Source organism: Anabrus simplex, chromosome 2 (assembly GCF_040414725.1).
Source record: "Anabrus simplex isolate iqAnaSimp1 chromosome 2, ASM4041472v1, whole genome shotgun sequence".
Lineage (NCBI taxonomy): Eukaryota > Metazoa > Arthropoda > Insecta > Orthoptera > Tettigoniidae > Anabrus > Anabrus simplex.
The window spans coordinates 1,151,750,193-1,151,777,498 of NC_090266.1; the positions used below are offsets into that span (position 1 = coordinate 1,151,750,193).

Below are 27,306 nucleotides of genomic sequence, written 5' to 3' on the forward strand. Positions count from 1 at the left end.
TCTCCCCCAATTATTACCATATCATTATTATTGTTTTTACGAGTATAATCTATTATTTTCTCAAAGATTTCCATGTCTCTTTCCTCTCTTCCAGGCCTGTATGTTCCTATAATTCCCACCTCCTTCATATTATCACAAACTAATTTTATCCCTAATATTTCATCCCTTTCATCGGTAAACCATTCGTGTGAACAGTAAGTTTCCTTCACCAGAATAAACACCCCCCCCTCCCTTTTTATCTCCTCGGTCTCTACGATAGACTGTGTACCCTTCTGGAAATTCTTCTCTATTACCCACCCCTTCTCTCAACCACGATTCCACTCCTATCACCACATCAGTCTCATAAGATTCCATCAATGTACCGAATTTTAATTGTTTATTTACTACACTTTGACAGTTTACCAAGAGCAATCTCAGACCCCCTTCCTCCCTAAAACTTGACTGTTGCAATTGGGTAACTTGAAATTCCTTACTATCCTGAGTTTCTTTTTCTAGTTGACTGAGCCAGCTTGAAGTACAGCTGGCTCTTTCTACTAGTTTTCCTGGTCAGTATTATAACTCAAGGGAGTTGCCTGTTTTACAGTACATGTCTTAAGATTAATAAAATCTAGAACAATATTTGCTATCTTTCATTTACCTGAATTGTTTAGATGGAGGCCATGTTTTGTATAACAGTATCTCTCAAAACTGCTGCATTCAATAACCTGAGTATTCTGAAAATGTTTACAAATTTTAACAATATCTGTATTGACCTCGTCCACTTCAATGTTCACACACGAGTCTCTACTCAAATCATGCCTATGGGGCACGTTCACTACAAAAATGTTAGTGTGGATCAGTTTCCCTAGTGTATGTTTAAGTTGTGATCTTACATTCTTGGCGTCGTCATGAGCTACGTCGTTCGTCCCACCGATGATAAGCACTGCATCGCCGCTCCCGAAGTTCCTAGTTGCTGCTTCTACGTTTTCCACAACACTGCTGATAGAAGCTCCTGGATATATGGGAAGAATTATACTTTCTGATTGCATAGAAGAAAATTTGATAAGAAAATGTTAATATTTCATCAGTCGTGTACACAAATAAATGTATAAATATCATTACGCAGCAAATTTAACCATTTCGTAGTGTCTACTTCCATGATATGTATATTGTTACATACAATCAGTTTAAGATCAGTACATCCCCACACTCCAATAAACTACAGCATAACACTTCACGCAAATAAATATATATGATAATAAGGTTTATTATATCAATTCATATAATTTAAAATATGTTTCCATTAAAACTTGTGGTTGTGTTGTAATGTTAGAATAAGTAATTTGCGAGATTACTATCAAATTATGAACATGAAGAATTAGCAAGTTAAGTGGCAGTCAGAACAATACTATGGTGAGACTTGTGATGTTGCAATACAATTTTAGACTTCTCCATTTATTTACTAAAAATATGACCTTTAAGGTGAGAATAATAAAAAGAATTAAAATATGTATGCTAGGAAATGGATGTGTCACATCTGTAGGTTCTTCATCCAATTTCTGTGGCTCTGAATCTGTACTATATCTGCTGGGTTTTTATTATGCTAAGAGGTTCCCTCTGCAAGCATTTATTCATGCTTCTGAGTCATGGATTGGCCTTTTGTTAATCAACTGACTCAGGTAATGGTTTTATAAACTCAATTATTCTGAGGAAAATTCAAAATGATGAACTTTTTAGTGACCACCACGAACTGTTCAAAAATAATAAACTTTATTTACCGGCATGAATGGGCAATAACTATTGGGGACGAAGTCTTGTAGGACTAAAAAATTTGAGATTAAGAATTGAATGTTGTGTTACCAAAATAAATCGTTATTTTAATTCTTTGCTATAAAGTATAGAAAATTATCTTAAGAATGTTTATTTCAGGCTCTTAACTGAAAGTCCATCTCCCAGGATGAATGGTCAGCTTACTGGCTTAGGGCCATGGGTTTGTTTCAAGGACCTGCCGAGTACATTAACCACGTTCAGTTAATTCTCCTAGCTCGGAGACTGGGTGTTTGTGATCAACCTACTCCACATCTTCACCAACACACAAGATATCACACTACTAACCACCACAGAAGCACGCAAATAGTGAATACATCGCTCCAACATAGGGTTGGCATTGGGAAGAACATCCGACATCCGTTAAGCAGGGATTAATCGACATTGGTACCTATTCCAGATAAGGCCTGAAGCCTCCGTAGCTCAGGCAGCAACGTGTTGGCCTATCACCGCTGGGTTCCGTGGTTCAAATCTCGGTCACTCCATGTGAGATTTGTGGTGGACAAAGTGGAGGTGGGACAGGTTTTTCTTCGGGTACTCCGGTTTTCCCTGTCATCTTTCATTCCAGCAACACTCTCCACTATTATTTCATTTCATCTGTCAGTCATTAATCATTGCTCCAAAGGAGTGCGACAGGTCTTGGCAACCGACACAATTCTTCATTCATTCCATCCCTGACCTGCTCACTGACTGGAGAACAGGTTGTGGGTTTTCATTTTTCCCAGATAAGGCCAGAAAGGAAGAGGCATCTAAGTGTAGATGAAACATGATCCACACGGACTGATAACAAATGTGTCTAAAACTGAAGACAAAATGTATCATAAGTTTCTTGTCTTATAACCATTCAAATATGTATTTCAACACTTATAATATTAAGACAAGATACCGGTACTTTCTATTTTACATTTTCTGTATTTATACAATGCTAATAAAAGGCCCAAGCAATACATTTTAGACACAAGTAAGTTGGTCCGGAGTGAAAAATTGAATGATAGTTCAACATCTATTTTTTGAAAATTAAAAACGAACAAATCTCACCAGATTAAAATTTTCACTTACTTTTCTTTCCCCAGTAAATTTGTCAACTATATTCATAGAGAAACATTTAAAAACTGTACAGTTTTTGTACATTAAATTCAACTGATTTATTTTCCAAATTCTTGATTTCATAATAGTTTTGACTTAATTGGTTGAATTTCCAACCGGGCGAGTTGGCCCTGCAATTAGCGGCGCACAGCTGTGAGCTTGCATCCAGAAGACAGTGGGTTTGAATCCCACTGTCGGCAGCCCTGAAAGTGGTTTTCCGTTGTTTCCCATTTTCACACCAGGCAAATGCTGGGGCTGTACCTTAATTAAGGCCACGGCCGCTTCCTTCCCACTCCTAGGCCTTTCCTATCCCATCGTTGCCATAAGACCTATCTGTGTCGGTGCGATGTAAAGCTACTAGCAAAAAATTGAATTTTCGAAAACCCATGTGTGCTGTTTAAATTTGTCAAGTTCACTTTGGGGTTTGACCCCCCCCTTCCCACTACCCACCAACCCATGGGTACAGCCTTGAAAGAAGACCATAATTAGATGTTTCATTCACAGGAAGTTATGCTTTATAGAGTAGGCACATTTGTTTTTACAGTCAAGATGGTAAATTTGCTTCCTTTCGTCAAATATTTAAACATTTTATGGAAGTATTGTCAATCTTTCCTACACTAAAATCAACTTGCACAACTTCAAAATAGTGGACAACCATTTTCTGTTTCCTTAGAGATTTGAATCCTGGTGACTGAAGGGTGCAATTATTCCCTGACAAATCACATGGTGTCAAAAAGAAGCATCTGGACTTAAACCTCCAGCCAAAATCTGGATGGGGTTGAGCAGTTCCAGAAGATAATGAGATAAGCTAAAATTCCTTACTCTAGTCATCACTTGGCATCAGATCATCTGAAAAGTTATAGAATTATTGTAAACTCGTGTCACTAGAATAACTTTTCTGGGAGAAAAGTGCAGAGACTTGGAATGACTTCTTCAGGAATATTGGTATAATCAAGCTCACTGACTTTATCATCGATGTCAGTCATGTTAGTAATTTTTCTATCTGATTTCAAACTGAAAACTGAAATTATTTTGCTGTAATTACAGATTTTAAAGCATTCAGGTTTCTACATCTAATTACTGTAATATCTTTACAATAATTAAATTAACTTTTGAATTATATCAGTAATTTTCTGAGAGAACTAGTGATTCTTTTCAGTCAGGATGGAATAACAACACTAGAATGGAACTTCTTTCTTGAACTAAAGATTCAAATACAAGAGCACCTTTGTTTAATTGCACTTCAAATGGTACAGATGAAATGTCTCTAAAAATAGTCAAGTGGATACTGAAGAAAGTGTTTTTTCTAATTACAACTCAGTATGTAATACAGTGATGTGTACAAAAAGGTTGTGGATGTTACAGCAATATATATTTATGGTTTCTTTAAAAGTATAAGCTCACAAACTTTTGGCTGGCTTTACTGCCGAGGATCTCATTCTTTTGTGAGCTACACTTCATTTCACAGTCTGTTTTCAAGTAAGTTTACACTCCTTCTCCCAGTCATCAGGAATCACTGGCTTCACATGCTCCAAAAATGAATCCAGCAAACATGGAGATTCACATCCTGGTATACTTAAGGCTTGAGGATCTTTGGTAGTTGTATCATTGATGTACAGAATCTGGCAACAAATGAAGGAACAGATCATATAATACATATTATATCCTGTTATTTTCAGTTATCTGCAGGATTCAAGAATATACACCTTCAGGCTTTAAAAATACTATTACATGCTGATCAGAAGACCTGACCAACCTTAAATAAAGAAACTGTACATAAGAATATTTGAAAGGTCAGATGTAAACTCCATAAAAACTACTCATAGTATAAGACTAAATATCATGAAGGTGCTGTTGGATTGAAACGAAGTTCTAGTAGTTAAATGGTACAGTATTGACCAACATCTCTCAAACTGGGAGCCCCACTTTGCCGAGGGTTATTATATAAAGGGGATCACGAAATAAAAAAATAATATATGTGAAGGAAATGCAGAAGATTTTCCGAAAAAAAATATGAATACATATCAGAATACATTTCCTAGGTATAATTGGAAAAATGCATTTACAACAACACTTTAAAACACGTTTCTAAGAACAAATTTGTTTTAAAACTATAGTCCAAAATCCCACTTTTTAACATGTGATGGTTGAGTTTGTTGTGATCATTCTGCAATTGTGTGGGGTTTACGCATCTTAGCTACTGTTAATCCTATATGGCAGGATGTTTCAAGTGTTGCATTATCATTCTGGCTAGCTTTACAAACAGAAGCTTGTTGAAATAACAAGATATGTATTTCACTTTCAAAAAATTCCTAAGTTTAGTTTTGAAAAGATGGATGTTTGATTTCCAAGTGTCAAACTAACTTTCATGACTTCATACTTTTGCAGATAGGACTTGAAAGCAAACAACACATTGTGGCTTAACATCTATGAAATAAGTCCATTAAAAAAAAAAAACAAAAAAAAAACAAAAACAAAGATCATTGTACAGTCTCTTCTTCTTATTTACCAATTCACAGGATGTAGGTGGCTTGCTTCATTTTGTCACAAATTTATCCATATCGCACTGACAACTAAAGAAAAGATATTTCAGTATTTTTACTAAGTACACACTAAAAGCTGAGATCTCAATCATTCGCTGTCTCCTGTATTGCTCCTCTCCTAACAATCACAGTTAAACAGGGCATATTCAAACACTTCGCTATCAAGGCATATAAACAGTTAAAACTAGTTGCTCATGTAATTTGTTGTTGATATTATTAGACGTATTATTATTAACGGGAAAAGCTTTTTCATGGGGTTCGTGTAATATTAATTTTATTTATTTTTATGTTTTGTGGGTTACAGGCTTGAACATTTGAGAAATGCTGGCATAGACACAAGAAAGGTTTGGTAACAATGCCATTACATCAGGGCCATGTTCTACTCACTCACAGTGCAGAATGAGATAACCTTTATCATCACCTTGGATGTCCCGTTCCATGGCTAAATGGTTAGCGTGCTGGCTTTTGGTCACAGGGGTCCCTGGTTCGATTCCTGGCAGGGTCGGGAATTTTAACCATCATTGGTTAATTTCGCTGGCATGGGGGCTGGGTGTATGTGTTGTCTTCATCATCATTTCATCCTCATCATGACGCGCAGGTCGCCTACGGACGTCAAATCAAAAGACCTGCACCTGGTGAGCCGTATTTGTCCTCGGACACTCTCGGCACTAAAAGCCATACGCCATTTCATTTCATCACCTTGGATCTCATTGTGCATAACACAATATACAGTAAGACTATGTTGAAACAATGAGACATGAAATCAAACAGACACTGTAAGTTATCCTGTAGCAGATTTACCCACAATTATTGGACCAATGCTTAAATTCATCATTAAGCAGACATGAAGGAAGCTGGCATTCAGTGGGTAACAAATCAGACCAAGCAGATCAAAGTTAACCTTGTAGAATTTACTTTCTTCTCTTCTGTACACTCTCGAAGGGAAGGGTCAGGAGTGGTCTCATACACATTCAGTGATGTCTAAATTATTATTCCTATTCAGTAAACCATACAGGAATAGTCATTATAGTTCTCAGGAATGTCCAGTTTTCCGCTCATATGTCCCGTTGTCCCGAAAACATTTTCGGGATGGCTGCTTGTTCTTTAACGTTGCTCAATAGCTACAGTCGCTTAAGTGCGGCCAGTATCCAGTATTGCATAAGACCAATTTCATGTTTTTACCCGTATTGAACTTACTATTAGTATTTACAATTCTTGTATTTATTATCCAATTCAATACATAAAATGTTTACTGTCCTAACGGGACATTACAATACAAACGTTAATTGGTACATGTTTCGTTTGCTGTATCGAGCATCTTCAGCCATCTTTTATACGATTGTCTCTCAAGGTTAAGTCATTCATTAAGTCCTATTTACAATAAATTTGCACATTAAAAATGTTTTACACAATAAAATGTCATCACACTTAAAGAGTAGGCCTAAACAAGAAAAATTGGCAATTAAAATGTCTCATTAATGGACTAGATGTTAATTACATAAAATTGATAAAATGTCGTCACTACTTAAAAAGTAAACAAGAGAATTTGACAATTAAAATATATCATTAATGGACTAGACATTAATAACATAATATTGATGTCCAAGTTATAGTAAATATGCCAATTAAATTGGAAGATTTGGCTAATTCTCGTTTGATTCTTGATTTTTCCAAACACTGTTAGTGTATTTATCAAAGTTTCAATGTTCATACTGCACCCTTTGCATGATGACCTGATCGGTGATTCCTTCATCCTGGGTTCTGCCTTGGCTGCACTGAAGTAAAAATACTCACCGTTGATGATCCTCTTCCTCAGGGGTGGTGACGTTCACTAGACTGTCGGGGTGCTACAGCAATAGGGATATAAGGTTACCAGGCTAACTATACTACTGAAATAACTAAACGATTGGCTCAGACTGAGATTAAAAATATGTACATAATTTGTTATAAAAGAGAAAAAAAAAGATTGACATATTTATGACATAAATACAAAAAAAAATATTAAGTCAAGTGTGTGTGTGATGTGACCTGTGCACCTGACAGAGAAACCAACCACTAACATATACAAAGGCAAGTGATTCCATACCAGATGAATTCAAAGTAGGATAACGATAGCTAAAATGACTTATCTCATTAATTAAATACACTCAAAAGCAGTTAATCAAATGGAAATATACTCCATGTAATCACATCATTTACAAATGCATGACGCACACCAATCGTCCTTATACGGTAACTTTAACTCAATGGTTACTCGTTTCTCTGTATCTTGCCTGAAATCCTAATGAGATTGTTCACTTAAAAACAACATTATTCTTTACCATTTTACTAAGTATTAATAGGGTTACACATATTCTATAACTCAGAACATTCAATAATTTCTGGGATTAAATAATCCGCTTTACCAACCTCACCTAAAAGAAAATTAGATCAATCTTTACATTTATTTACTGATCTCTGATGGCTGAATGTCTCCATCTGACATTTCAAAGTTACTCAGAACAAAAATGGTCAATAAATGGCTATGTTAAGTTTACAAATTTAATGTAGACATCACTGTGTAAAATCATAAGATGGGAGGTCAATTACCTCAAGTTAAATTTAAGTATCTAATCAACTGAACAGCTATTGCATTTAAAACATTTCTACCTGACAAATGTCAATCATATTCGGCCTCGCAGGGGCCCAAATTTAGCGTATCTAGATATTACGAAATATCTTTCACATATTCACTATTTCTGGATCAACTCTATTTACTCAACACATAATTTAAAAAAATTATCATAAGGTACGCTGTTCAGTGATGTCTAAATTATTATGCTTGCCATTACATGTATCTAATCAAAAAGTGATTCTGAAATGTTGTTTAGTTTTGTGGATGCGAACTGTCATTACCCTAACCTTAAATTAAACACAGAGAAAATTATTCCGTCTTAATCACAGAAAAGCTATCTACAATTCAAATCACAGTCAGTCACCACCTATGCTAAATAAGACAAAAACCCCATCAAGGAAATACCTCTGAAATAAAGGACAAGAATATGCAAATATTCTACACTGATTTATATACACACCGATTCACGCACATAGTCGAAACCAAGACAAGATTTAAGTAGACAGTAATTTACATAATATTCTACACCGCGTGTTGATTTCAATGTCCAGTGATGCCTTCATTGAAATCTGCGGCGACCATGATCCAGATTCATTTTATTCATGGCTGTCGGCTGCTCTATAAAACTCAAATATCATCTCATGGCAAAATGAAGGGTAATGTGCAAAATCAGACATGGCGCAATAGAAATCACTCGAATGACGTTAACACAACCTCAATTAGTGGATCTTGGGCACATCCCAGTCTATCTAAAATTTCAAAATAAAAAATAAAAATGGAAACCATTTGATATTATTGTAAAACACCATCTTATCTATGCTGCATGTGTCTGTGTGCCTTATTTATCCACCACACAATTAAATGTTCGATAATTAGTTGTGCTGGATGATCATTCAACTGATGCCTTGCATCGTAGTATTGAGCATTCTCATAACTTCCTAATTCTCCACTTATTCTTATTTATCCTTAATCATATAGTACCGAGCTCGATAGCTGTAGTCGCTTAAGTGCCGCCAGTATCCAGTATTCGGGAGATAGTAGGTTCGAACCCCACTGTCGGCAGCCCTGAAAATGGTTTTCCGTGGTTTCCCATTTTCACACCAGGCAAATGCTGGGGCTGTACCTTAATTAAGGCCACGGCTGCTTCCTTCCCACTCCTAGCCCTTCCCTGTCCCATCGTCGCCATAAGACCTATCTGTGTCGGTGCGACATAAAGCAACTAGCAAAAAAAAAAAAAAAAAAAAAAAAAAAAAATCATATAGTCAAAGACATCTAATTACACTCATTATCTCGAGTTCATAAACAACTGCGCTACCGTACTTCATCATATTCAGAGCTCCGCACATTTCTTATACCTTTATTATTCGAATTATCACTTATCTCACAGCTTGACCGCTGGTGTACACATAGTTTCCTTCTTTACTCTCATTTTATATCACGTATTTCTCAGCTACACTGCTGACCTAGAAATATCTTTATTTCTCTCAGGATACTAAAGTCGCGACGAATCCTCATACTCTTCCTCATAACGGGCAAAAATAATGTTCAACCATCCACAGCCAATTCATCAATTTGGATGAAGCAGCAATAGCTTCTTGAGCTTAATTCATATTAAAAGGACAACAAACAATATCAGTTGGTTTCCAGGCCTACTGTGATCATTGGAAATCGCGTAAAATATGCTAATCTGACTATCACAATCGCAAGTAGAGGGATTGCCTACCCAAAACAAATTGGAAAATCACAACAACAAAAATATATCTCCCTGCGCGAAATAAATTTGTATAATCACCATCAATTACCACATTCCACCATAAGAATGAAAATCACATTACACCACGATAATAAAAATTCCAGAACTTAACATATTTGAATGTACCATCTAATGGAAAAATCACCATAATGAAATATACGTAACTCATAGTACAAAATCAGAGTTAAATGCTGATGTGGAAATATATATCTCCAGTACAATATAACCATCACTATACTTGTGCGTGAACTGTAAACAAAGCTATCTACAAGGTGACAACTGCGACGTAAATGCTACATGACTAACCGTAAGTGATCATTAAATTACAGATCTAAAATCTTAGACAACTCGCGTCCTAAACTAATTGTATTTACAGGATTAAAATAAACAACATCTTAGATTTGTATTTTCACTTACTGATTGTAGATATGCCGGTCGTTTCTCTCATCGTTCCAGTGGCAATTCTAGCTTAAACCATGGCTGTAGAGATGTAGGATGCCTTTAGAATCTTGCTGTATCCAGGCATAATTGAAATACACACTTATTTTTTACACACATGGCACTGGCTCTTAGTGCTTATACACTAATTACAAATTTTTGATTAACACTATAACTGGCATTATTGGGCTTCGCATACAATTTCCCTAATACACTGACCATGAAGACAGTACAAAAATACTCCGTTGCCGTTCTGCATAGCTGGGCAATAGCTATCCCCTGTAGTAATGGTATCTCGGCTTACCTACCCCTTCACGAGGTTCCTGCTTGTTTGTTTATGTGTTGAAGTTGACCACCTCACAATTCCCGGAACTCTGATAGCCTGAATGAACTGTCTAAAAATTACACATTCCTTTTCTGGCAGCTACCTGACTTGACGAAACAATAATAGTTAGCAAGTCTCTCCTTCCATATTTTGTTGCTCGTCCACCGTCCTATTATTGGATCTGTCTTATATTTCTACTGGAGACCTGGCAGCATGAAGTGCTGTCGCATTTGTGACTAAAGATAACGTTTCAGTCCTTGTCTAGGTGTTATCACAGCAAATTAGAAATGAATGCTCCCCTCACAGTTTATGTTATAGCACAGCCATACTTTAAAGTTTATAAGTAGGTTACTCAACAGCTGAAAATATTTTGAGTTGGCGAATTACAATACATTGATACAGCACACTCTGCGCAGAGAAGCACCACTGAGACTCTTGAACGACACTGAGGTTCTGAGAGAGAGTGTGGTAGGCGGTTCTATTTTATTTGTTCTGGGCCACCACGGGGCTCCGCTTCCTGCCCTAAGGGGTTTTACGTACTAGTATCCGTCCGCATTTGCGTGTGGCTTTCATCAGCAGAAATAATATTTCTCATACATGTCGTACACCTATTTTTACAAGTATTTCCGAAGACACAATATTACTGCAAACACTCTGATGGACATTACATTAACCAACGATCGTAGTGTTTTTAATTGACTTGTAAGCGTCCATGGCACTATTTTCTCTTGACGATGCACTGTAGTTGAGCGTAAACTGACAACACGTGATTCAGAGCACGGGATCTGATTTTCACCAACGCACTTTCTCAATTAAACTTATTATACAAGTAATTAATTACAAAAATATCATGGAAAATCTGCAATTTTCTCCTGCTGTCGGGATCACCCTGCTTTGGCTTTTACATTGTTCAGATATCCAAGATTGACTAAATTATTTAAGGTGTTGGTTCAAATGCGTATTTTTAAGCGTTCCCATTGGATGAATATTTCCTGAAGGTATGCGACGTACTTCTGGATGGACTCAACCGCTTGTTGTCAAGGGGTGTTTGGTAATGTTCCTCACACTGCTTTGTCTCTCTCCATCCCCGGCTCCTTTGTTAGTTCGAGGGTGCGGTTTATGACTACAGAACTCTGAAAAGTGGTGGCAAAAGGGGCTCTGGTTAAGATGCAGCAGGTCATTATGCTACTTAGGTTCCAAAATGGGTAAAATATAAATATGTAAATATATACAATGTTAATTTTAATCTTATACCAGTTGTATAGTATTATTAGAAGTAATTTCACATACTGTATATGAGTTGACTATGTTTGTAAGTAGAGGAGATATTATAAGTAGAATTTTGTAAACAATATAAATTTATTAAGGATGATGTGTGTGTTTAACAGAAAAAATTAGTAGCATAAATTGTATAATAGTGTATTCTTTGAAAATTTTCTTCGTCTCTTGTTAATTTAAAATTTAGTGCTTGACAATAATGTATTTTAGTGTACCATTTGCCACCAAGGTAGACACCTCATTTGCAAATAAAGAGCTTTTGATTTGATTTTACTTTCTGGTTCCCGTGAGAAAGTGACAATAGAAGTGTGCAGTTGTCAGTTTCCTCAGTTTATTAGAGGGCTGTTAGCAAGTGCAATTACTTTGCTGTGTCCCAGAACGTGCCTTAAGACTCATGTTGGAGCTCAATTTTCGGTCCCCAAAATTATATTGGACCTCACACGCCGCCTGAGTGAAACATCTGCAGTGCTAGCTGTCTTATCTACCAAATGCTGGATAAAAAGATTTTGTATTTATACATTAATTCGGAATATGGGTGCAATATGAAAATAGTAAAAGTTAAAAGATTAAACTTGCAGTATTTTTCCGTTATGTTTTTGTTCGTTGAGATCTACGCCATTATTAAGGGATGGTTCATCGGATGTTTATACCCTTTTTTGTTTAGTTGTGTTTGTTTAGTAGGACTATAGGACAAATAGCCTTAGTACTGCAACAAGCACAACTAAACAAACAAGCGTGAAACAAAGGGACACATTCATCCTTAACAGTATACAACACATCATGTCTGTGTAATAATTATGACGTCCCTTTAAACCAAGCTTAATAACAAACTGACCAGTAAATAACAGGCTGACTCAAATCAGTTGAATCCAAGAATGATGCATACAACAGGGTATAAATATCCAATGAATCATCCCTTAATAATGGCATAGATCTCAACTAATGAAAACACAATGGAAAAATACTGCAAGTTTAATCTTTTAACTTTTACTATTGTGATGTGTTGGCGGGGTAAATAAATGAGTACAGAACATGGTAGCGTCCTATTTCTAAGATTTATTAACTAAGCACTACAATTACTTTGCACACACGCGCACTCACACACACACACACACACACACACATACAAATTGCCGAGTTTACAACGTACACAAGTACATGGATACACACTTACATGGTTCACTCTCTCTCTCTTAGTTTCTCATGTTCCATCTGCAATGGCACACACACAGAGTCTTCGATTATTTACACTACACTCACTCAGTCACACTCGTTAGCGCTGTCACGGTCCACAGCCTACACGTCAGTCTCGCAGCTCGGGATAGTATGCACTGTTCACTCAATCTGTTGAACTCCATTCGCAGTCTGCACACGTCGACACCCAGTGTTCCCCTCGCGCTGCTCCAGAACACCCAAGGTTCTTCTCCAGCAGCCGGCCCCAAGAGACTCACAAACACGACATGCGGGAAACAGGAACAAGTCCTCGGCTCCAACAGACAGATACTCTATCAGGCTGACACCTGCACTTTTCACTAACTCACACCAGCAAACTCAATCTCACTCTCACTCACTCACTCCAGGCAAGCCAGTCCTCTCTTATATACCGGCGCTGTCTCTTCTAGAACAGTCCGGATGCTAGATGTATCTTACCGAGCTCGATAGTTGTAGTCGCTTACGTGCGGCCAGTATCCAGTATATACATTAAGGAGTGAGGGTAATTGTTTCCACCTATTCAATACTAAAACAGTGTGACGTCATTAATACATCACGTATTTATTAGATTTCAACATTGGGACCGGTTTCGACATTTGTGTTTGCCATCATCAGCCAAAGGAAAATTGTTACAAGGCTTTATACAAATCAATATTAACATAATTTTAAAATATATGTACATACAAATTGAACCATAATCTGAAATTATTTTGTAATTTGGTGTAGGGCCTATACCATAAAACTTTTTATTTGAAATTACTAGCATATTTCTTATACGATATATTATAATTTGTTAACTCTGTACAATCTTTTTGGATATGAATAGTTAAAACATTGTCAAGTCCTATATAGGTATTACAAAATGCTGATTAAGCATCTAGTTCAATTAAAATCAATCTCTTAAAAAGTTTTTTACAGCTGCTTAGACCTTAAGGGCATATGATTTTTCTTGGCCAATTATACTTTCTAGTTACTAACATACACTGACTGACAGAGCAAATGCAACACCAAGAAGGAATGGTCAGAACTTTATGCCAATTGCAGGGTAGACTGACGTCACTGAGGTATGCTCATGATGTGAAATGCGCCGCTGTGCTGCGCACGTAGCGAACGATAAATGGGACACGGCGCTGGCGAATGGCCCACTTCGTACCGTGATTTCTCAGCCGACAGTCATTGTAGAACGTGTTGTCGTGTGCCACAGGACACGTGTATAGCTAAGAATGCCAGGCCGCTGCCAACGAAGGCATTTCCAGCAGACAGACGACTTTACGAGGGGTATGGTGATCGGGCTGAGAAGGGCAGGTTGGTCGCTTCGTCAAATCGCAGCCGATACCCATAGGGATATGTCCACGGTGCAGCGCCTGTGGCGAAGATGGTTGGCGCAGGGACATGTGGCACGTGCGAGGGGTCCAGGCGCAGCCCGAGTGACGTCAGCACGCGAGGATCGGCGCATCCGCCGCCAAGCAGTGGCAGCCCCACACGCCACGTCAACCGCCATTCTTCAGCATGTGCAAGACACCCTGGCTGTTCCAATATCGACCAGAACAATTTCCCGTCGATTGGTTGAAGGGGGCCTGCACTCCCGGCGTCTGCTCAGAAGACTACCATTGACTCCACAGCATAGACGTGCACGCCTGGCATGGTGCCGGGCTAGAGTGACTCGGATGAGGGAATGGCGGAACGTCGTGTTCTCCGATGAGTCACGCTTCTGTTCTGTCAGTGATAGTCACCGCAGACGAGTATGGCGTCGGCGTGGAGAAAGGTCAAATCCGGCAGTAACTGTGGAGCGCCCTACCGCTAGACAACGCGGCATCATGGTTTGGGGCGCTATTGCGTATGATTCCACGTCACCTCTAGTGCGTATTCAAGGCACGTTAAATGCCCACCGCTACGTGCAGCATGTACTGCGGCCGGTGGCACTCCCGTACCTTCAGGGGCTGCCCAATGCTCTGTTTCAGCAGGATAATGCCCGCCCACACACTGCTCGCATCTCCCAACAGGCTCTACGAGGTGTACAGATGCTTCCGTGGCCAGCGTACTGTCCGGATCTCTCACCAATCGAACACGTGTGGGATCTCATTGGACGCCGTTTGCAAACTCTGCCCCAGCCTCGTACGGACGACCAACTGTGGCAAATGGTTGACAGAGAATGGAGAACCATCCCTCAGGACACCATCCGCACTCTTATTGACTCTGTACCTCGACGTGTTTCTGCGTGCATCGTCGCTCGCGGTGGTCCTACATCCTACTGAGTCGATGCCGTGCGCATTGTGTAACCTGCATATCGGTTTGAAATAAACATCAATTATTCGTCCATGCCGTCTCTGTTTTTTCCCCAACTTTCATCCCTTTCGAACCACTCCTCCTTGGTGTTGCATTTGCTCTGTCAGTCAGTGTACATTAAAATAAATTCGCCTACTGTCATATTTGGAACATTAAACATATTTGTACTTGGTGTGGAGATTCATTGCAGTACAAGTCTTTGGTAAAATCTATCTCTTAAAAAATTACAGCTGCTTTTGACATTAAGAGTATTCAGTGTCTCTTGGGCAATTATACAACTTGGTTATTGACATGCATTAAAATAAATTCGGCTGATGTTATTTTAAAAACATTAAACATTTTTATGTTCAGTATGGAGGTCAATTGTAGTAAAGATCTTCAGTGAAAAACAGTTCCTCATAAAATGAATGTTAGCGAACTATAAAAAGGATTCACTCTGTCTTGGTAGAATGCAAAGTTAAATGCCAATCCTTTGTAATACAATGCCGTTAAATAATATTAATGTGCGTAATATTCTATGTTTTCATTGTAGTGTTCTTAATTGTGGATAGACTTGATAACAGTAGACTGGTGAACCTGGTTTCTTGGAAACATTACGTTCGAAGGATTTGAGATTCTAGAAATATCCCGATCCAAGACGGACCTAAGAGTAGAAATATATAACGTATTAGCGTAACAGAAACTGAGATAAGGAAAGCACTACTTTTATTTGTAAGTAGAAACTCACCTCAAGCACTAAGTTGTCAAGAGTAAAGCCAGAGAGGAACTGACTTCCGAAATGGCAGACAACAGACCGCGAGCATTAGCGGAGGGGCAGAGCATGTTATGTATGGACCTCCATACCGAACATAAAAATGTTTAATGTTTTTAAAATAACATCAGCCGAATTTATTTTAATGCATGTCAATAACCAAGTTGTATAATTGCCCAAGAGACAGTGAATACTCTTAATGTCAAAAGCACCTGTAATTTTTTAAGAGATAGATTTTACCAAAGATTTATACTGCAATGAATTTCCATACCAAGTACAAATATGTTTAATGTTCCAAATATGACAGTAGGCAAATTTATTTTAATGTATATTAGTAACTAGAAAGTATAATTGGTCAAGAAAAACCATATGCCCTTAAGGTCTAAGCAGTTGTAAAAAACTTTTTAAGAGATTGATTTTAATTGAACTAGATGCTTAATCAGCATTTTGTAATAACTATATAGGACTTGACAACATTTTAACTATTCATATCCAAAAAGATTGTACAGAGTTAACAAATTATAATATATCGTATAAGAAATATGCTAGTAATTTCAAATAAAAAGTTTAATGGTATAGGCCCTACACCAAATTACAAAATAATTTCAGACTATGGTTCAATTTGTATATACATATATTTTAAAATTATGTTAATAATGATTTGTATAAAGCCTTGTAACAATTTTCCTTTGGCTGATGATGGCAAACACAAATGCCGAAACCGGTCCCAATGTTGAAATGTAATAAATACGTGATGTATTAATGACGTCACACTGTTTTAGTATTGAATAGGTGGAAACAATTACCCTCACTCCTTAATGTAAATCTGGATTCAATAGGACTAAAAATGAAGTTTTTGACATTAAACAGTATCCAGTATTCGGAAGATCGTGGGTTTGAACCCCAATGTCGGCAGCCCTGAAGATATTTTTCCGTGGTTTCCCATTTCCACACCAGGCAAATGCTGGGGCTGTACCTTAATTAAGGCCACGGCCGCTTCCTTCCCACTCCTAGCCCCTTCCTGCCTCATCGTCGCTATAAGACCTATTTGTGTTGGTGCGACGTGAAGCAAATAACAAAAAAAAAAAAGCTAGATGTATCCAGGAACCTCGCGAGATGGAAGACTCCAGATTAATCGTCTTGTTATTTCCATCGTCCCAAGCCGGGCGACCACGGACAGAAGAGAGAGGGGGCCGATCTACCACTTAATTCTCGCTCGTGATTGGTGGGGTCGAAGCGTAAGCAGGTGGGCCAATACGTTGACAAGCCCGACCCATAACAAGTCGACATAGCGGACGCTACAACCATTGCACTATTTTCGTATGAACATTGAAACTTCGATAAATACACTAACCAAAACAAAAAACCAAACCCCATGGTACTACAGCCCTTGAAGGGCCTTGGCCTATCAAGCGACCACTGCTCAGCCCGAAGGCCTGCAGATTACGAGGTGTTATGTGGTCAGCACGACGAATCCTCTCGGCCATTATTCTTGGCTTTCTAGACTGGGGCCGCTATCTCACCGTCAGAAAGGTCCTTAATTCTTATCACGTAGGCTAAGTGGACCTCGAACCAGCCCTCAGGTCCAAGTAAAAATCCCTGACCTGGCCGGGAATTGAACCCAGGGCTTGCGGGCAAGAGGCAGGCATGCAACCCCTACACCATGGGGCCGGCTAAATACACTAACAGTGTTTGGAAAAATCAAGAATCAAACGAGAATTAGCCAAATCTTCCAATGTAATTGGCATATTTACTATGACTTGGACATCAATATAATGTTATTAACATCTAGTCAATTAATGAGACATTTTAACTGTCAATTTTTCTTGTTTTCTCTTTAATTGTGACAAATTTTATTGGGTAAAACATTTTTAATGTGTAAATTTATTGTAAATAGGACTTAATGAAAGATTTAACCTTGAGACAATAGTATAAAAGATGGCTGAAGAGGCTTGATACAGCAAGCGAAACATGTACCAATTAATGTTTCTATTGTAATGTCCCTTTAGAACAGTAAACATTTTATGTATTGAATTGGTGTGGATAATAAATACAAGAATTGTAAGTACTAACAGTATCCAGTATTCGGGAGATAGTGGGTTCGAACCACACTATCGGCAGCCCTGAAGATGGTTTTCCAAGATTTCCTCATTTTCACACCAGGCAAATGCTGGGGCTGTACCTTAACTAAGTACACAGCCGCTTCCTTCCCACTCGCAGCCCTTTCCTAACCCGTCATCGCCATAAGACCTATGTGCGTTGGTGCGATGTAAAGCATCTAACTTTCATGGCTTCATACTTTTGCAGATAGGACTTTTGTAGATCCAGACTAAAAGACAAAATTGCCAACACTGCTGTCTGTCTTTGTACGTACCATTGTAGATGGCTTTTATTTTCCTACTATTGTTTATTATGTTCTCAAGGTTAGTGTCAGGTATAGTGTTAACTTTACCAAAATGCATAAGCACTGTTATTTTGACTATGCATAGAAGAAACTGTTTTATGTACAGGAACGAGGTTGCTGATTTCTGATAAACATTAATCACCATTATAACTGCTGTTAACCTTTTATTGAATTTCGTATAGGCACTGGATTAAATTAAGTGCAGTAAATGTCAAAGAGAATATGTGGTTTTACTAATGATTTAAAAATTCAGTTCGCATTTTTGAGAAAGCGTTATCAATTGGGTGGGACTGATAAAGTGCAATGTGCAGTCACTCAAAAAAAGAATGAGTCCACAGTATTGTGTAAGCACCTCGCAGGTACACTTTTCTCAGAAAAAGCTGAATCTCTAGATATAAAGTTTGTTGTGGGTATCCACAGGGTTTGTATCTATATAGGAGGTGAATTATATTTTTATAATAATTAAAATTAAGTCTGATAAAATATTAAACGTGAGGAACATGCAATACAATGCACTCTTTCATTTTCTGAGTGACTATAGAAGTTGTGGTGCAGTGTTACTTCAACTAGAATTTGTATCATTCTTCAAAATAAACAAGTGGTGAATGAAATTCAATCTTCAGATAAGTACTGTGAGGATGCCTTTAAGTATATTTTCAGATGAGGAGTGTATTTCTAACGAATATACTCTGTCTCTATTTCATATAATATTTAACAGAGGGTATCAAGAAGACCCATTCTATTCCGTATGTAAATTATGTATCATTTGCTATATTTTCCAGTGTATAAGAAGCCAATAATTAAATTTACAGGTTTAATTTTAATTCATCTGATCATTTTTATACAGTACTAGGTCATGTACTCGTGCTTTGCTACAGAATTCTACACTGTGTATGGTTTCTAGGTAAAATACAATGCATGTTGTAAGTAAGATTTTATTACATTGTATCGCTCTTAGCTTTACCCGAAAAACACCACGGGCAGGTCACCATACGTCGTTTCTCAGATAATGTCCAGGTTGGAGAGTTTTCATTATAATGGAAAGCCCCATTTCCTACTGCCAATCACAGTCGAGTTTGGAAATTAAGATTATAATGGCAGGCCCCCTTGCGTACTGATTTGGGAAGATTTCATTACAAAGGTGCCCCCTTTCCTACTTTCAGTCATTTGAGTTGGGGAGTTTTTTATTATAATGACAGGCCCCTACTTCCTAATGCCAGTCACAATCCAGTTCTGGAGTTTTCATTATAAAAACAGGCCCCTTGAATACTGTCAGTCACCAACGAGCTGAGGTGTTTTCATTAGAATGCCTAGAGCCAGTCACAGTCAAGCTTGGGTATTTTCATTAGAATGGCAGGTCCCCAGCCTACTGCCGGTCACACTCGACTTTGAAGTTCTCATTATAAAGGCAGGCTCCCTTGCCTACAGCCAGTCACAACTCAATTCTACCGCTGCTCAAATTATGTTGTTGAAGTTAGGTTGTTTCACAGAATTTCCTTGTAAATTACATTTTTCGTTCACCCCTGTGGCTGCAGAATCACAAGGCTCTCAGAAGAGCTTACATGTGATCAGGCTATGTATAACTTCCCATGTTAAAAACAATTATTTCTTAAATTCACACCAGCAACTTTTAATGACTGCCCCTGAGCTTTGTTTATTGTCACTGCGAAGCAAAGTTTAACAGGAAATTGCAATTGTTTGAATAAGAAGCGGTAATTGGAGGGAATCAAAGGAATGCAAGGGATGAAAACTGTTTCTCCCACACCACATCCCATGAAGACGGTTGCTTTGATTATGTTACTATGAAAAGACTTCACTTGCAGGAGATATCAGATATCAGATTCCATAGCAGCATTGTTATAAGTGCTCCAACTTTCAGACTGAGGTTGTGAGGTGGAAAACCTGGTGAATTTGAAGTGTGGAGGAACTTCACAGGGTAGTAGACCATATCCTCTATCTTCACCATGGAGTCCACAGACTTATATCTCACCATCTTAATATGAAGTTTGCCCAATAAGGAATCAATGATGCTTACTGCAGTGTCATTCCCAGGCATGAGAATAGCTCACTCTTAAAGCTAATTTGGGCCTTTGAAGTGTGAATCGGTCAAGCCAAGGTAAATTTTATCCCACAAAATTTTCAAATCAAGAAGGAAGTTGGAAAACTCTTCAGCCTTCAAAGTGCCGTTGAGATGGACCCTCATATTGACTTGCAAGGATAGTACGTGGACTGGGGCAAGCTTTTACCTCACCAGTGTGTGTGTGTGTGCCTAGTGTCTGCTGGAAGTCCCTGGCCAGTAATACAGTCATCCCACCCATCAGATGTTTACTACTCTGATGTTCTGGAGAGTCCTGTCCAACGCTTCAATTCTTCCCTTGTGTACCATAATATACTCATCCCAGACTACCAACTTGCACGCTTTTAAGTACCCAAGCAGTATCACTCTGTTTTGAAGTATTAAACAGAGGAGTTTCAGAGAAATTCAAGTTAAAACGGAATTTGAAAGGTGAATGTGCGGTTTTCCTACCGTCCAACAAAGTTGCAGCTATACGTGATGAAGCTATTGAGATTGTTTTCTTGTTTGTTTGGTTTTTTTCTCAAGAAATGCTCAGACTGAGGATGGTCATTAGTAAGGAGGCTATGTAGAGGATGGGGAGGCTCTTCAATAGGAGGGAGATGTACCTTTCCTTTCCTACAATACAGACTGAGGCTTTCTTCTTTCCACTGTCTTTGCATGACACCACTTGCAATCGACTTTCTCGCCAATAGCAACAACGATGTCACTGCTGTAATCTGTACTGCAGTCATACTTGAATCCCTATGAAGATTTTGTTTCCCATGGGATCAGTTACTTACTTCCATTGTATTTCCTAGCAGCTTTTTGATTGACTTCTGTTTTTCTAATGTATTTCCTAACAACCTCCCAATTAACATCAAGTTTTCTTTCAGTAAATATTTTTTTAACAGATGCCCTGTCCGGCTCCATGGCTAAATGGTTAGCATGCTGGCCTTTGGTCACAGCGGTCCTGGGTTCGATTCCCGGCATGGTCAGGAATTTTAACCATTACTAGTTAATTTTGCTGGCACAGAGGCTGGGCGTATGTGTCGTCTTCATCATTATTTCATCCTCATCACGACGTGCAGGTCGCCTATGGGGGTCAAATCATAAAACCTGCACCTGGCGAGCCAAACATGTCCTCGGACACTCCCAGCACTAAAAGCCATACACCATTTCATTTCATTTCATTTCATTTCATTTCGTTTCATTTCATTTCATTTCATTTCATTTCATTTCATTTCATTTCATTTATATTATTTCTTTTGGTAAATCTAGCACAGTGCTTTTTCCTCCTTGTTTTTCATTGGATGATAGAACCTTTGAACTGTTTTTCAAGTCAGAGGGAGAATTTAGATCATAATCAGACACAACAAAAAGACACTTGTTTTTAGGAAGAGGAAAAGGACGATAATCAATGAAAGGACATTCATTGTTGGTTTTGTCATTGGCAGAGCACTGAACAAAACTTGCAGGGCTGATTACATTAAGTGATGTAAGAACAGGGCTAGCAATAGCAGGTGGATGTTGATGAGGAGGGACATTGAGGTATGACTGGTTCAAAATGCGATGATATCGTGGGATCAGAACACTTAAAATGTAATATGGTCCTTCCCTCGACAGGCTCTTCAGGCTATATTATCACATTCCCTTCATGCTGCACCACTAGATGGTAACAGTATATTTCACCAGTAGCCACAATTTCACTGTGGTGGGAAGGGACACGTAAGCCTGGTACTGTACATATTTCCATACAGCATTATAGTAAACACTTGAAACCGTTGCTAGTTTTTACAAACCTGTGTCGCCAGCGAGTCAGTGTGGTACGTTAAGTAAGATAGCGAATTTTTATAAAACAGGATCTGTCTCCCTTCTTAGGTACAACACAAGATAGATATGGAAAAGTCAAATATATTCAGCTATGAGTAACAGAATCCAGCCCTGTGGTGTAGCGGTAGCGTGCCTGCCTCTTAACCGGAGGTCCGAGTTCGATTCCTGGCCAGGTCAGGGATTTTTACCTGGACCCGAGGGCTGGTTTGAGGTCCACTCAGCCGATGTGATTAGAATTGAGGAGCTATCTGACGGTGAGATAATGGCCCCGGTCTCGAACGTCAAGAATAACGGCCGAGAGGATTCGCTGTGCTGACTACACGACACCTCGTAATCTGCAGGCCTTCGGGCTGAGCAGCGGTCGCTTGGTAGGCCAAGGCCCTTCAAGGGCTGTAGTGCCGTGGGGTTTGGTTTGGTTTGGTTTCATGAGTAACAGAAACTACAGTATACAAGAGCTCTAGGAAAACCTGGTAGAACAACCATAGCATTGTGACAAAAATGAGTATGGAAAAGAGGAAAGTATTAACCCATTCACTGTTACCCACTTAAATCTCCCACTGGTGCTAGCACGTTGCCCAATAGGCATTGTGGTTTCACTCTGCGCATTTAATTGGAAAACAATTAGTATCTTCAGGTATTTTTATGCAACATAAACTACAGTGATTGTGAACCTTTACTCTACATACTTTGAAAGTTACGGGCTTATTATGGCAATATTTGAGGTATTATATTTATAGTTTTATATTAGAAGTTTCTTTTTCCATTTTTTTTAAGGTAATTTGCAAGTAAATGCCAACAGTAGTTAAAAATTTGTGTTTCAACTGTACAATCTATCCAAACAGTCAGATCGTGAGTTTCACAAATAGGAAAAGTCCTCTCAGTTTTAATTACTGCGTTCATGGGGTGAAAGTTCCTTTTGAGGATCATTGTTAGTACCTAGGTGTTAATATAAGGAAAGATCTTCATTGGGGAAATCACAGAAATATGATTATAAATAAAGGGTACAGATCTCTGCACATGGTTATGGGTTGTAGTAAGGATGTAAGTATCTGATAAGACCCCAACTAGAGTATGGTTCCAACGTATGGGATCCTCACCAGGATTGCTTGATTCAAGAACTGAAAAAAATCCAAAGAAACGCAGCTCGATTTGTTCTGGGTGATTTCCGACAAAAGAGTAGCATTACAAAAATGTTGCAATGCTTGGGCTGGGAAGACTTGGGAGAAAGAAGACTAGCTGCTCGACTAAGTGGTATGTAAATGGTCCATTATTGGACATTATAACTTTATATATTATTATAAATTTACTCATTCTGGACAAATATTTCAGGTTCCCTATGGGAATCAACATCTATAGAAATGGTATGTTCTGAGCTGTCAGTGGAGAGATTTTGTGGAATTGCATCAGTAGACAAATAAGTTTGAGTGGTGTCTTTAAAAGTAGGAAAGATCACAATATGAAGATAAAGCTGGAATTCAAGAGGACAAATTGGGGCAAATATTCATTTTTAGGAAGGGGAGTTAGGGACTGAAATAACTTACCAAGGGAGATGTTCAATAAATTTCCATTTTCTTTGCAATCATTTAAGAAAAGGCTAGGAAAATAACAGGTAGGGAATCTGCCACCTGGGTGACTGCCCTAAATGCAGATCAGTAGTGACTTATTGATTGATTGAACAATAAAATCCACAACAAATCAGTGGCTTCCTGTTCTGAGTCACATTCATCTGTCACACCTTCATAGACTCAATGCTTACTAACAAATGTTATCATTCAAAGATAATTAGATTTTATTTAACTGGTACTGAATAGGTGGACCTTCCTTTCCCCTTCTTTGTTAGCGATCGCTCGTCAATACGGACCACAACAAAATTTATTGCTTATGACTCAATGCTTTGTACCAGGAGGTGTCAAAAAATAACCAGAACGATTGTATTACAGTAAAATACTGGCTACCTTTATTTAAATTCACTAACAGACCTTCAAAGTATTCTCCCTCAGACAAAATACACCGGTTCCAACGTTCAGTCCACTGTTCAAAACACTCCCCGAAGCCCTTTCTTGATAGTCTGTTGAGTATACCTGAAATTGCATTGTTTACTTCTTGATCACTTTGAAAATGACTACCTAAAGTTCCTTTCTCCCTGCAGGTAATAGGTAGAAGTCGCATGGTGCTAGGTCCGGTGAATAAGGCGGATGAGGCATCACCTCAATGCCCAATTCGTTTATTGTGTCTTGATTGCCTGATGCACAGGTGCGTTTTCCTGGTGCAGGATCCATCCCGTTTGAGCAAAGTTTGGTCTTTTTTCCCTGCAATTTTTCTTTTCAGTAGCCCCTTTAACACTTCACAATAGTAATCTGCAGTAACAGTACATTACTTTTTCACTACATGATCGTACACAATACCCTGCTTATAAAAAATGACAGGGTGCATGACTTTCCCTGCACTCGCCTAAATTTTGGCCTTTTCTGGTCTTGGACTGGAAGGATGCTTCCACTGAGCAATTTACTGTTTTGTCTCTGGGTCATAATGATGGAACCAGGACTCATCACATGTGATAACCCTGTCCAAAATATCTGGTTCTCGCCGAAGTCTCCCTTTCCATTCTTGACATGCCATCACACGATGAACCTTGTGTTCATCATTCATCACACCTGGCACCCACTTCGCTGAAACTTTTCTACGCTCTAGAACATTGCGTATAATGTCTTTGGCTGATCCATAGATGTTTATCATTTCAGCAATCTGTTCAATGGTTAAACGGCAGTCTTCCCGCAATATGACATCAGTTGTGTTCACATTGATGTTGGTTTTCGAAGTTGAGGGTCTTCAGGGGCACGGAGCATCCTCAAGATCAGTTTTACCCTCCTTAAAGCGCTTGTGCCACTCAAAAACTTGCGTCTTTCCTACTGCATCCTCTCTGTAAGCTTGCTGCAACATTTCCACTGTTTGTGTTGGAGTTCTGTCCAGGAGAACACAAAATTAATTGAAGCACACTGCTGCAACTTGAGATCCATGTTGGGTACAGCGAATACGGTCTTCTTCGTCAGCTGCTCCCCTGCAACTGAGAAGCCTGAGGTGAGTGATGTGCTTCGCACTGTATCACTCAATGTGAGACCATTCCAGTACTACCACCTGCAAACTCCAGCGTGGGATTATTGAAACACAAAAATCATTCCGGTTATTTTCTGACACCCCTTCGTTGAGGGAACCACAATATCTGTAGAAGTCAGTATCTATGAATTCACAGCAATCTGGGCTCCAATCAGAGCACCCACCTACTTGTACAGCCCAGCAACTAGTTGCTGAGGCATTTTGCTTGATAAAACCGGGGTCATCTGATTGGAGGTTGTTCGTTGCTTCAGAATTCCATGACATGCCATCTACTGACTTGAAGGTACCTGACTGTGATCTGTCCAGAGGGATCTGGTCCAAGCTAGACGGAATTCAGAGCAGTCATTGCACGTATGGAAATAATTCAAACTTCGTAGACATTGCAACAACAACTCTTTCCCAGTTGAATTCTCCATTTTAAAACATTTTCATTTCCTATATGGTTAACAGAACTACAAAATTATCTCCATAATGAGTTGAAGTAGCACTGTCCATCTAGAAAACCATATGGATACAGAATGAAGGCCTGAGGATATCCAGAATTTTGAATTGTTCTTGACTAATTTAAAGAAAGCAGTCATATAAAATCATGTCATTTTTTGACCTTGTTTCTTATCTGAAAAGCTATTCAAGTAAAGTTATAATCTAAAATCATGTCACTTCCTCATTTTGCCTCTTATCTGGAGGCCCCAGGTTCCATCCCCAACCTTTCCAAGGAATTTAATCCTGGACTGAGGGATGAACGAAGTTCACTCAGCCTCATGGGACCAACTAATTGAGTTGTCTAATATGAGAAACAGCAGACTTAGTCAAGTAAAGCATGCAATATGGCTAAGGAAGTCGTCATTCTGACCACATGATTTTCCAATATCTGCAGAGCCTCTGATTGGACAGCACAGTCTGTACTGATAAACTACCTCAACATAAGAATTTATATCATGGATATTTTTCTGACTTTCTTGTAGTATATGGTGAATATAATAATTTTTAACATCAGTAGTAAACCAGAGAGTGAATGGTAGTCAGTGATGAGAAAACTCAAAGTTTGAACAAAACACTGTCTGCTAAAAAGGGAAGTTGCAACAAAAGACACAGACGTTGGGTCTCTACTTTCTAAAGGCAATATCAATTAAGCAATTATTAGAGAACAAAGGAAATGGCTGCACACTGTCACATAACCATATTTAAAGAAAAGCAAATTATTTCAAAACATACTTTCACTTCATGGTCAGTTCCATGGTTGGCTAGATGCAATTCCAGTAGAAGAGAAGCACCATATCCTGGTTTGAGAAGCTCAGAGAAGCCAAGTGTCCGCCACACATTAACGATAGTTATGTCATGTGCAGAATAAAGGAACATTCTTCGGTTAGGTTTGAGAGTACCTGCCCTCTTTGCAGTCATGTGCTCAGTCATCAGCTTCACCAGTGGTCCTGAAATTGCATTCAATATATTAATTTACTTTGTGAGAATTATGAGAGAATTAAATAACCATGAACAAGGCATGTAGTATATTTTGTTTTCCTTTAATCCTGTATGTGGCATATGTCCTACTCTATGGAGACAGACAAAATGTTCAAAAGTGAACCAGTACTTAATATAATTCATGGCAATGAAACTTGACAGTTGATTTTAAGCTTTCTGTTATTATTGATTTTTGGTCTACATTAATTAAAAGAGAAAAATCTGTACTATATTTCTAAAAATGAATTGTTTGTTAATTTGAAATATTTCTGAAAAGTATGTAATTTTAAACTTGGCAGCCATCTTTGTTGTGAAAAATTGTCTTTCTCCAAAGAGAAGAGCATTTGTT

At 38.5% G+C, this 27,306-nt stretch overlaps 1 protein-coding gene across 1 annotated transcript in view; it reads right to left on the reverse strand.

Annotated features, from left to right (window-relative positions):
* Positions 1-4,094: 4,094 nt before the first annotated feature.
* The window catches only part of LOC136863362 (testicular acid phosphatase homolog), a 134,404-nt gene continuing 111,192 nt past the window's right edge, over positions 4,095-27,306 (reverse strand). The window contains exons 6-7 of the mRNA XM_067139756.2: positions 26,712-26,926; positions 4,095-4,514 (exon numbers count right to left, since the gene is read on the reverse strand). Coding sequence (XP_066995857.2) covers positions 4,368-4,514; positions 26,712-26,926 — 362 coding nt within the window. The 3' untranslated portion in view covers positions 4,095-4,367. The remainder of the gene's footprint in view (positions 4,515-26,711; positions 26,927-27,306) is intronic.